Consider the following 12,296-nt stretch of genomic DNA (forward strand, 5'->3'; position numbering starts at 1 on the left):
ACCAACCAATCACTAGGCCTGTAACACAATACGACGGAAGTACAACTGAGCGCCGCTATGGCGTCGGCTGCTAGAAAGGTTCACGGCAAACGAATGTTCCAGTCTCCTTATTTCTTAGTAGCATGTATGTGTAGTAACTTTAAATCACGCTTATCATTCTTATATTATCTTTCTACTAATCTAGATCTCTTTTTAGTTATAGATACAGATCTAATGCAAGCACACACACAAACTCGAGATTCTCTCTTACAAACAACTCAAAGAGGAGCACAATTCTAATGCAAACATGTTGCAAGTTGTAAATGTTTATTGGTATCTGTGCAGGCCTGACCATTTTATTGTGTGGATCTGACTGTGCAAGTGGAGATGGTAGGTTTCAACTTGATGTGGGAAGCATTGTCCACTCATAGGCTTTAATAAACCAGTTGTTTCATAAAACTGGGGATGATGTATGTGCACAATGCATGTTATTTTCTGCTGACATTAAATTTGTAAGTTTTTCCCTTGCATTATATATGTAGAGATGGCACTTGTTACCACAACAATAAGATCATGGGCCACAGATGTGGGTCTCACCTCTGACACTTGGGGTTAGGGTTAGGGTTGTCATTTCTCAGAATGTGACAACCTTTCATTCAAGACCAGGCTAACTTGCTGTGAGATACCAACAGTGGCTAACATGGTGTAAAATTTGAAAACAAGTCTTGCTGTTGCATGATTTTTAAAGATGTTTTCACTGAGGAATTTTACTTCACACAAAAAGAATTTCACTGTAACTTTTTACTTGTGATAGAATTGAGGTTTGGAGATATAGTCATGGTCCTTCAGATGCAGCCTCATCCATACCACTTGTTACGAGCCCACAAGTTCCGGGAACATTTTGAGGAACAGATTAGTTCCCTTCCAAAAGTAGGTCATTATAACATGTAGGTTTATTAAGAGAAGTATCTTGTTATCTTGTATGTCTGCATATCACTTTCATCTGCCATTGTCTTAATGCTTATTTGCTTAGTCTTTTTGTCCTTTATGTATGGTTATGGTATGATATTTAAGTCGTGATTAGTGATGGTGTATTTTACTTTATTATCTTTTTTGCAAAGTTAACAGTTTTGATTGCTTTCTGAATTGACATGTTGGCTATGTCAGTTACATATTTGTATACTTTTCCCATTCATGATGGGTAGCCTATGTAAGAAGACAAGTGTGGGAGGTGTATGCATGTGAGAAGGTAAGTGTAAGAATGTTTGCATGTGACTTGTGAGAAGGGTGTGTGTGTGTGTGTGAGAAGTAGGTGGGAATATCTGGTTGTGAGATAAGTGTATCGGTGTGATTTCAGCAAGATTTGAAAGACTCTAATTTTCTTTTGTTGAATTTTCTTGACATATATTTCATGCAGAATGAGAGGCCAGGCCTATACCTGACATACGAAGAATGGCCAGAGATGAGGGGGGCATGGACAGTGTTTCCATTGATACCTCAGTATGTATTTTCTTTGATTATAGATGGTAAAAACTCATATACATTTCCATATTTTTCCTTTTTTTAGTTTATTTATGACACTGATTGAAATCCAGCAACACACAGTTTTTATTTAATAATAGTGATGCAGATGCAAGCTTTTATAGTGCAATATCCCAGCTAAGAAGTATTGTTGTGGCCCTGTGCTCCTCAAGGAGTAACAAGGAATAAATATCCCTGCCAAAGCCAGACTCTCTGTGCATTAAACCTACACAAAAACACAACACATAAAATTCCTGTGGCTCTCTATGTGAAGTTAATGGGAACACCAGGTTATTCTTCTGCTGGATAATATTCATAGACCAAGATGTCGATGAGATAAATCTACAGATCAGAAAGTCATTAGAGAACTGAATAAATTATAAGCAGAAATGTAGATCAAATCATCAGGAGAATATCCAGATGTTCACAAAGCAGAAACTGCATAACAGTGATGAAGCACGTGACTTGTTTGCACTGATAGAAAGTCTATTTCTAAACTGTTTTTCAGATTCATCAAAATGTTTTCAGAGAAAAAATGGATATTTATTTGTGAGGAGGAAACCCGTGTAGACATTAAAAAAGTTCTTTCAGTCCTTCAACGATATGATAGCAGCCAGGTGTGTATCAGTTGTCTCAAAAAATGCTTGTTAATATTATTAGAGGAAAATTTCTGTCTGCCCATTTTTTTTTCAGGATTTGTTTTATACTTACAAGAATTGCATTAACCATTTAATATCATCAAAGAATATCTGTTCCAGCTGCATACTTCTAGTTTCATACCTGCTACAAATCATTATGGGATAAAGTGTTTAATAAACTTTTGAGACTAAGGGTTATCTGAGATACTGCAAACTTTTTGCATGGGTTGAAATTTCTGTCCAAGGATCTATCAAACTATTACAGTTAATGACATCATCTTCTACAATTTGAGTGAAATAGATATGATGCACAGAGTTGATCTGTTGTTTCATTTCTGTTTATCTGTCCATTTGTAATGCTGTTGTCTCCTTTCACAGGATATTTTTCTAGGTCGAGAACTGAAAGACAAGCATGCCACAATCATCCATCATTTTGCATTTTATGAGAGTCCATCAGTGTTCTCCTACCCAGATTTTGGAGCTGGCCTTGCATTTACTCTTCCATTAATTATTAAGTAAGTGGCTATGATACAGTTTTATGGAACTGAAATGCAAATTGGTGAATAAAAATAATAAATGTGGAACACTTTGTGTGTAAATATATCTGATCAGCTTCAGTAGACCTTTCTCTGACAAGAGGAGTCTTGTAGTAAGAAGATATGAAGATACTGCTTTGTGTTTTGGCAGGATGGGGGCAGTTCTGAGAGAGGACTTTTCTTTTTCCATTGATGCTAAACATGAGGTAAGAGTGTCCAGGAGTTAAGGTAGAGTTATGTTGAGTAGTATTATGTTAAGGTAGTATACCAACAATAAAACAATTTTTAATGTGCACTCAGGGTTAGATCCACTGGGTTAGAGTTAGAGGTGAGAAAATGTGTAAGACTTTGACTCATCTAAAAAAGTATTCTTTAAAAATAAGTGTATTTTATCAAACCATCAGTGTTTTACCGATACTGTTAAATGGTGATGGCACTTCATTATACAATGTCACACAGAAAGCTCTTAATAGTGCATTTTAGTCATACAAATGTCCAGTTGAGGGCTACAAACAAAGTATTGAATAAACCTTTGGGAAATGACAAAAATATGTTGTTAAATCTTTAGAATGGGATGCACCTCATGAGGTCTCTCCCCCTACTTACTCTTGCAACACACACAAGTGTATACGATTAACACAGGATAAGTTACTAGCGCTAATTATCTTTATAATTGTGTTTACCGAATAAGTTGCTAGTATTAATTATTTTTATATTTGTATTTACCTCTTTATTATTTAGATTAACATTTGTGATTTTCTGTTTCCCCACAGCTTGCATTATTTCTCAAGGACAAGCTGAATGTCCTGCTGACACCTGTGTGTGCTTTCTGTGGCAACAAGGAGGAGACTGAAGAAAGACAAGGTTGTGACTGTGCAACATGGCAACCCCTGAAATTCCCATCCTGTGTTAGTTCTCTTTGCAACCAATTTCGATTAATGAAAACCTGGTGTTGAGGATATTCAGTGTTGATTAGCCATGATGGTTTTCTTCTTTTTCTTTACCATTCTGGGCTATGTATTGTCATGTTATTTCGGATGGCACATTTATTAATTTGTAAATTATTAATTTATTAATTTGTAAATGTTGGTAACAAATCAGTCCCATTTAATAAGCACCATAATTGTGAGGCTTTACATAATTCTAAGAATAAGAAATAAACACCTTTACAAATCCACTTAGGAATGTAGTTGCAAATAAAAAAAAAATAAAAAAATAAAAGGCCAGTCAGCTGCTAAAGTCCTTCAAGACAGGTCAACATAGAACTATAATTATCGAAGACATCAAAAATCACCTTTCCATAGAAGGCACTGTTGTACTGAACCAAAAACCTGAACATTGCAACAACCTTTACAACATCTACCTGAAGACAAACCCCCAACTACTTCCAAAGCAGCCACACTACAACCAGCAACAGCGGTTGACCATGGTCTAGCTGGACTGCTCAAGGCATGGTGGGGAAGAAACAGTGAAAGCCCTTACTGCTCAGAGTTGAAGAGTAAGGGAAAGCGAAAAGGAGCTCAATGAATGATACAGTCAATGGTTGTGCCCCTTTCAAGGAAACACCAAACAATTCCAAAACTACAGAAGCAAAAGCCTAGTCAGCCATCCATGCTTTAAGTGAACCCATATACTGTATTTAGTATCAAACACGCACACTCTGATACCCACATATTCAGTATCACACACACTCCGTGATACACACATATTTAGTATCATACTGTGACACTCACATATTAAGTGTTACAGATTTAGTATCGTATCTCACTCTGTGATACCCACATATTTTTTCAGGGTCATCCAGTAAGGGCAGAGGAGTTATTTGTGGCAGTGAAGACATGTCAGAAGTTCCATAATGACAGAGGTGATGTGAGAAAGCATGCCTTTTACTTTTTTCTAAAAAGATATTTAAGGTAGTTTTGACAGTTATTAAAGCATTATGTGGAGTTTTTTCAGTAGGGGAGAATATAAAGATGGAATCTACAAATAACTTGATGACCCATTGCCTAGCAACATGTACTGATGTCACAATAGAATATTGAATTACAGAACCACTTTGGATAATGCTTGAAAAAAACTAAGAAAGCAGGCTTCTGTATGAGAAGAAAATTGGATAAGCGAATAGATTTTAAAAGTTTTTGTTTTGGTTGCAACTATAAAATGTGGAACTTGCCATGCCACTTATTGCCTAATGACATAAGGGGCAGCCTGAAGACTAAGGCTACAATTTCCTATTTTTTGCCTTCTATTTGGTCTCCTGTTATCTTTGTTTCAGTGCAAGTTTTGTTTAGTCTCTGTTGCTTTGTTACAGTGCAAGTTGTGAAAAATACATGGGCTCCAGAGGCAGAGTTCATTGAGTACTACAGCGATGAAGTGAATGATTCCATTCCTACTATTGATTTGGGTGTTCCGAATACAGAAGTGGGTAAGACATGCTTATAAGAGCTGCTGACAGGGGTTAGTGTTATGAATATTAAGTGTTGTTAAAGTAGAGGAGTCACTGCTAGAGTAGTTTTTCAGCGTGTATTGCTGATGGTTTTGTTTCCGTCGTGTGTCGCCGAGTTGCCAGCGCTTACAAGTGGACAATGTTGTACAAAACTGTAAATAAAGTGCTTCGTTTTGAAATATCTTCCACTACAAAGACTCAGTTTCATGAAGAGCTTGGCACCGTAGATTTAGGACCCGAAAATGAGCTTTGTTGCTCACTTTAAATATGGACCTGTCACCATCCTACTTTTCCCTGTAACAGTTAAGACTGTTTTTTCACTTGCTCCCTTATTTATTCAACCTTCATTGGAGTCCACAAAGTATTGATAGAAGCACTTGCAGTGGACGGGTTTCAACTTATTCATTTATTGGACTACACAAAGTATTGTGAGAAGCACCCAAAGTGGACAGGCCGCATATATTGAAGAATTTACCTGACACACCTGCATGTTAGCCTTCTTTTACAGACAATTTTTGTGCTAGCCTGGTCTTTTGTAGAGGCTTTTATGGTTCTAATGCTGTGTGCCACTAACAGCGATCTGAAACATAAAACACGTCCAAGACTTTGGTGATGCTGCAGAGTAATGCATACTCCCTTAAGTACCCTCGTATCCCTACACTTTGCCGATCTAAAAGTCAATGCTTTGTGTTATTTTCTTGAAATTATAGTCAGGTTTATTCTCTTGTTCATTCTTTTTTGTTCTCTCATGTATTCTCTTTTTTGTTCTATTGCTTATTCTCTTGTTTCTTTATTCCCTTGTTAGGAAGGAAAGGTCATTGGTTCTCACTGCTGCTTTCTTTGTTTGACTAGTGTACCTGATGCTTTGCTTGTTAGATTTTTAAAATTCTGTTTGATTACAGGGCACTGCTCAAAGACCCGTGAAATTATTCGGCGAACTGCATCTCATGAAAATATTTCCAACATACCCTGGATTCTAATTCTCGATGATGACACAATTATCAAGTAAGAGTTTTTATTTTCTTGAGACTTATTACTCTCTCACTTGAGCACAACTGATTTTATTGGGACTTTGTGTTAGACTATTTCAGGACTCCAGAAGCACAAGATTATGTATGTTTTGCTGTCCTTTACACGTTTACCATTTGGATAACTACAGAGTTGAGCACTTACATAATCTTACTACAATTTTATTTGATTACAGTATATTTAAATAATTTGGGATACCTTGGAAGGCACTGTTTAATGTTTTTGTTTTAAGTCTAGTTATATCTTCGACTTAGCACATATCTTTGTTTTCAGCTTTGATTCAAATGAATTAACAAAAAATTGTTATGGATTTATATACAGTCTGGAACGTCTCCGTCATCTGCTGACTTGTTACAATACATACCAACCTCTCATATTAGGTGAACGATATGGCTATGGGTCTTCTACTGGACTTGGCTATGATTATATCACAGGTGGGGGAGGGTAAGTTTTGCTCACTTTACGCAAGAATTTCATGGCAATAAACTGATTAATAGCCGAGTTTTAAACTGTAAGTATTGAATTTTTAGTTAAATTTAAACAAAACTAGAGTTAACATTTGCATGGCAAAAAGTAGTGTAAAAATAAACAGCATTTAGAATGCTTTGTGTTTTAACTCAGTCAAGATGCCATAAAAAAATATATTTCAGAGCACGTAACTCTAAAAAAAATTTATTCTAGCTTCCCCAGTTCATAACTAGAACATTTTCCAAATGTTTGTAAATTGTTGTTCAGTAGCAAGTTCTCAAGTTCTACTAAAATTTGCTGTTCAGTTTATACAGATTGAATTAATAATTATGTATTTGTGTCAGTTTCAGTTTATAAAGATTGAGGTCAATTCTGTTTTGATCTCTGTAATTGTCTTTCTCCTCCAGGATGGTTTTCAATCAGCCAGCTGTGAAAAAACTTGCAGCAGAGTTTGTGTGTGCACAGGATCATTCACCTGATGACATGTTGATTGGAATGTTTGCTGCTAGAGAGAAAATGCTTCTCATTCATAGTCCTTACTTTCATCAAGTGAGTCTTCCTCTTACTTTTCTTATGATGCATTAGCTCTACATTATTATGCAGGACAAACTAACCCTTGCTGTTGATGTGGGGTTAAACGCTCACATTTTCTTGACCTATTCCACTCTAAGTATTTCATTGGTCATCAGTTTCATATGGAGTCTGGTGAATGATGTTGATCTTGTTTTCTGCTCTTTTCAAGGCACGACCAGAAGATTATAGCCCTGAGTTTCTTAGTAACCAGGTACCTGTGTCGTTCCACAAACACTGGAACACGGACCCTTACAAAATCTACCAGCTGCTGAAGGAAGGGAAACCACTCTCCAACAACACGCAGCAAAAGAGCACAAGCAATGATAAGCACATTGAGTTGTGATTATTAATAGACTTTGTTTACTATGACAGGCATAATAGGACTCCAATGTGTGATTATATGTACATCTTGTTTCCTGTGACCAGGCATAGCAGATCTTCAACATGTATAAATGGCAAGCATAAAATATTTTGGAGCATCCTGGTAGGAACATTCTTTCTTCAACACTCTTTTGGTATTAAGAACTAATTCAAATCATTAACAAGTAACCTGCCTGAACATGCAAATTTTACTTTAACTAGAGTTCTGTTTCATCATAGGCGTTTGGACTACGAAATGTGTTGCAGGTGGCACACAAGCATGCAATTTACTCTAAACAGGCAGGTCTGTTTTAGATTTGCAAAACATGCAGTGGTCGATTTTTCCACTGTCAGTCAAGTTCTAAACACAAAAATTGTTTGCAATAAAATTCTGTTTGAAAAAAATGTTTAATAAAAACCATAGCAGTTGACGCAGCTCCATATCTGTGTGTATACAAATGTAAAACAAACATTCCTCTTCCCATTGACTACATGGTTGCTTTACTTGATACTATTTTTTATACCTAGAGAGAGCAATCCAAATAGTTTAAATCCATGATGTAACTTGTATTGTTTTGTTCATACCTCAACAATTTTTAGTGGAAACTATGTGTACGGGAAATGATGATGATCTTTAGCTTACATGGAAAGCCGCTGCTGTCATTCACGCAGAAAGAATCCCAGGCATTCCAGCAACTCTAAAGTACATGTTACATAGACAGATGTGTCCTCTGTAATAGAGACTGTCGCTTGCGCACTGGGCTCTCCACCCGCACACCTGGCACAGCCCAGCAAACAGTATAATATGCTAGGATGCACCAGTCGTGGTCACCTCTGAGGAGGCCTCACTCAATTCTTTATGCTTCCCTTTCTCCGACCAGTACATTCTTATTGGAATAAACTCGGAATTTTATTTCCCTTGGTGTCGTCGCCACCGACATTCACAAGCAGGGTGCTCAACATTGATGTATGTATAGCAAGGGAACATATAAGAACCAAGGACCATAACCTGATACTGTCGATGGTAAGAATATAATCCGCTCCATGTCGATAGAGCAGCATTTCCATTAAAAGTCAGAGGAACTTGTGAGGACAGATTCCATACAAAGTATAACGGTCAATGGCCATAACACAAAGAAAGTGCCGGTAGACGGGGCTGTACGTGCAGACACTTGATCTTGTGTTTCTCGGCATCCGTGGTCTGCTTGCCCCTGTGGACACGAGACTCAATGTCCAGAAAATCACAAAACTTATCTTTCTTAGATGACCTGGTGAATTTCTCGTAACAAAAGTCCTCTGGCACATGTTAAAAGTCCCCCGTGTTGAACAGCCTACAACAACCATTTCGCTAGTATTTGTGTGTTCTTCTTGTTTACATGACACATTAAACTCCAGTGACAAGTCAGACTCCTCCACCAGACACTGGTGAATCCCATTTACATCCACAGCAAGTGCTTCCGTCACATGTTTTACAGCATTCAAATGCACGGTCAGTCAAAGACTGGATAATGGCGGTTCCACTGTACTAGTATTTTGTATCACTAACTACTAGTATTGTATATTGTGTATCTATGATTCAACTTCTCCTTAACTGACAACTGTTGCACGCACACTGTCGTCTGCTCTCGAAATTCTGTCGTCTGCTTAACTTACAATCTGTTGACATACAAGTTCCTCCACCAACCACGAGCTGTCTTCCAAATTACTTCATTTGCTTCTGGCCACTTGAAAGTGCAAACAAAACTAAAATATGCATTCCATCCGACACAGCAGTTCGTTAATAAAAAATTGTCATCAATGGCACACCACACCACAATGCTTCCTCCCCTCTGTTCAAGTGGGTCTACCCCAAACCTCGCTCCCCTCTGGTCAAGTGGATCTATCCCAAGCCTCGCTCCCGTCTGGTCGAAGGGACGAAAGATGCGTATGGACTGCTGTCTGTCTGCCGAGACCAAAATTAGCCTGAAATGTGACTAAACCGGAAGCTTTGTTTACACCTGCCTCGTTTTAGAAGTTAACTTGGGGGGGGGGGGAAATCATCTGCCAGCAATCCAGTCATACAAGTTCGTGAAGGGACGTCACCTGTGAGGTACTAGCGCTACTCAGTAATTGTGCGTTTGTCTGCGCGCTCATCCTAGACTCCCGATGGAAACATTTGTGTTGAAATCAGGAGGTAAAAGAAGGTATGAAGCCAGTGGAGGTGAGGCAGATACATCCAAGGATCGCACGCATGAAGCGGCGACAGAACATCGACCAAAGAAAAAGCAGTTGGCCAGTTGCCGTACTGCACCTACTCTGCACTGGACAAAGATTGCAGGAGAAAATCTAGACTGTGATTATGTCAAACTGTACAGCAAGAAAGAAGCTGATGACATCTTCCTTGCATGTGAAAGAAGTTTAATATACAATTCAGGCCATTTAGCCAAAGTGCAGCTATTTGGAAAATGGGTTGACATTCCTCGCAAGCAGGTGCTTAAACAAGTTAACAAAAATCTCGTGGCTATGAAGCAGCTAATATTATTCGCAACTTCAGCAGGAGTTACATCAAATTTTGTCATGCTGCTCTGAACTGTTTGACTGAAAGAGGTTACAGGCTTAAAGCCCAAATTAAATTTCATTTTTTAAGTCAGTATATGTGAATCATCTATTCTCTTAGAAATACAATTGATGCTTACATGGTACAGAATATTTTTTTTTATAATCTCTTTAACATTGTAGTCTAGTTTTCTAGATAGAATTAAAAATATATATATATTGTAGTAGATTATTTGATGTAATGCATTAAACAGTCATTTGTTTGACATTGACAGGAACTTCTTACTGCTCTGCAGGTTGCATACGGTAATGATGGTCTCACCTATAAATTTTCAGGCAACACAGTCCCTGCAAAACCATGGTTACATTTCCTGACTGACATTCGTGATCATATCACAAATATAACAGGATTTGATTTCAACTTTGTCTTGATCAACAGGTATAATTTTTTGTAAAATGTGGTGAGGAAGAAATGTCAACGTCACTTTACCTTTCGAACAGCTCGTAATAATAAAAAGTTTTTTTTAATCAGTTTTATCTAGACCTTTTTCCCCTTGTCTAATGGTTTTAGACAGGCAAACACTGTAACATTGTTGTATATGGCTTATAAAATTTTTGTAGAAAGCTGTTAGCATCAAATAATGCTTTATAAAGCAAGAGTTTTGATTTTTTTTTAAAGAATACAGTATTCCTAGTTTTCAACCATAAGTATTTGTTTTTATTGTTATCTTTACTGTATTTGAAGTGATTTATTAATTCTCAGTTACATTGCATAAGGTACAAGGATGGTTTTGACTACATAGGAGAGCACAAGGATGACGAAAAAGACCTCATGAAGGGCTGTCCGATAGCGTCCCTTTCACTTGGCCAACCACGAGACTTCATCTTCCGTCATCAGGATTCAAGAGGAAAGAATGCATGCCGCAAGATAGAGCCTGTGAATATAGAACTAGAGCATGGTAGTTTGTTACTCATGAACCACCCAACTAATCAGTTCTGGTATCACTCTTTGCCACAAAGAAAGAAACTTAAAAATGTACGCATAAACCTGACATTTAGGAAAATAAACTGTAATCATTGCAAGCCTGTATGACATGGCTGTTTAGCTGAGTGCTGATGTGGTAGGCACCATGTGACTTGAGACTTGGAGGGAGAAAGAAAAGTATTATTAATGCAACAATAAATCTCAACCTCAGATAAAGACTGTCTCACATGTCAGAGTGATTATGCTAAGTATAGCTTGAATGTATTTTTGTATTAATAAAAAAAATCATATAAAACAGGGCATACTCAGATCCTGAAATCCACTGATAACACTTTTTCATTTTCACCAACTATTGTTTAAAAATCGAAATCATTGATAAGTATTTTTCTTTTGAAATGCAGGTTTTTTTTTTAACTTTTCAATTCTCATTTTCAGTTGCATTTACTAAATTTAGGTCACTAAATATAAAGCTCATTTGCTAAGAAATGTACTGCACATTAAGTCAAATTCATGTGCAAAGGGAAAGAATAAGTTCTGCCATTACTTGCTACTATATGATTCTAAAGACACAGCATGTGCCAAGATAAGGACAAGTATTCTGTGAATAGGCTCACTCTTAAGCTCATAGATAATGCATAACCTTTTACCTAATCTTAATTCAGCTTTTCACATGCTTGTATCTAAATTTTTACTCATGATAGTCATATTCTTTAACATTTATCTGAAGCAGTTGCCATGCTGTTGTGGTGGTGACTCAAATTGTGCACACCTTCACTTTCTGTTTAACCCGACCTCTTACATTTCTTCTAGATCTTTCCTTACTAATCCATACTTTGGATTCTTTTGTGCATGATTTTTCTTTCCTACCTTTAATATATTTACAATAATATTGTAGTCCTTTCAGTTTCCTTTCCTGTTGTGTTTGGCAATGTCATGCTTAATGCTTCATGTAAACAATAATCTTCATCACAGAACTGGTATAAAAACTGTTAGTGTGCTCTTTGGAAATATATTTCAGATATTGTTTCATTGAAAAAAAATAAAGACCCATATGAAATATAGTTTGTACTTGCATTTTACATTGTTTACATGCCCCAATAATCACTTGGTATGCCATCCTTTTCTGTTTTTGATTGCTGTGTGCACTTAAAAGGGCAACTGATCTGTTGGACAAAATTGTTTGCGTGTAATGAGTGTGTGTGGGGACAAATGTCATGAGCTCCCCT

At 37.1% G+C, this 12,296-nt stretch overlaps 2 protein-coding genes across 3 annotated transcripts; both read left to right on the plus strand.

Moving 5' to 3' along the window:
- Window positions 1-30: 30 nt before the first annotated feature.
- On the plus strand, window positions 31-7,981 carry LOC112561277 (beta-1,3-glucosyltransferase-like). The gene is made up of 14 exons (XM_025233655.1): window positions 31-124; window positions 325-369; window positions 794-909; window positions 1,397-1,479; window positions 2,009-2,117; window positions 2,517-2,653; window positions 2,826-2,880; window positions 3,448-3,582; window positions 4,469-4,538; window positions 4,986-5,099; window positions 6,023-6,125; window positions 6,471-6,593; window positions 7,025-7,166; window positions 7,360-7,981. The coding sequence occupies exons 1-14, from the start codon at window positions 58-60 to the stop codon at window positions 7,531-7,533; spliced, it is 1,473 nt and encodes a 490-aa protein (XP_025089440.1). The 5' UTR covers window positions 31-57; the 3' UTR covers window positions 7,534-7,981.
- A 137-nt stretch (window positions 7,982-8,118) lies between these two features.
- On the plus strand, window positions 8,119-12,131 carry LOC112561280 (DNA oxidative demethylase ALKBH2-like). Of its 2 annotated transcripts, none has more exons than XM_025233658.1 (3): window positions 8,119-10,019; window positions 10,382-10,524; window positions 10,863-12,131. In XM_025233658.1, exons 1-3 carry the CDS (start codon window positions 9,696-9,698, stop codon window positions 11,176-11,178), a joined length of 783 nt encoding a protein of 260 aa, XP_025089443.1. In that variant the 5' UTR covers window positions 8,119-9,695; the 3' UTR covers window positions 11,179-12,131. The 2 variants fall into 2 exon arrangements, with proteins under 2 accessions (XP_025089443.1, XP_025089444.1); XM_025233659.1 differs by having other exon boundaries at window positions 10,889-11,030.
- The last annotated feature ends 165 nt before the right edge of the window (window positions 12,132-12,296 follow it).

This window comes from Pomacea canaliculata, linkage group LG4 (assembly GCF_003073045.1).
Source record: "Pomacea canaliculata isolate SZHN2017 linkage group LG4, ASM307304v1, whole genome shotgun sequence".
NCBI lineage: Eukaryota > Metazoa > Mollusca > Gastropoda > Architaenioglossa > Ampullariidae > Pomacea > Pomacea canaliculata.

Bases quoted from the DNA above. Each gene is read 5' to 3' on its own strand.
- LOC112561277 (XM_025233655.1), top strand. From the start codon at position 58: ATGGCGTCGGCTGCTAGAAAGGTTCACGGCAAACGAATGTTCCAGTCT. The intron at 910-1,396 runs GTAGGTCATTAT...TATTTCATGCAG, and splicing joins AGATTAGTTCCCTTCCAAAA to AATGAGAGGCCAGGCCTATA. The intron at 2,118-2,516 runs GTGTGTATCAGT...CTCCTTTCACAG, and splicing joins AACGATATGATAGCAGCCAG to GATATTTTTCTAGGTCGAGA.
- LOC112561280 (XM_025233658.1), top strand. From the start codon at position 9,696: ATGGAAACATTTGTGTTGAAATCAGGAGGTAAAAGAAGGTATGAAGCC. The intron at 10,020-10,381 runs GTGCTTAAACAA...ACTGCTCTGCAG, and splicing joins TTGACATTCCTCGCAAGCAG to GTTGCATACGGTAATGATGG. The intron at 10,525-10,862 runs GTATAATTTTTT...ACATTGCATAAG, and splicing joins AACTTTGTCTTGATCAACAG to GTACAAGGATGGTTTTGACT.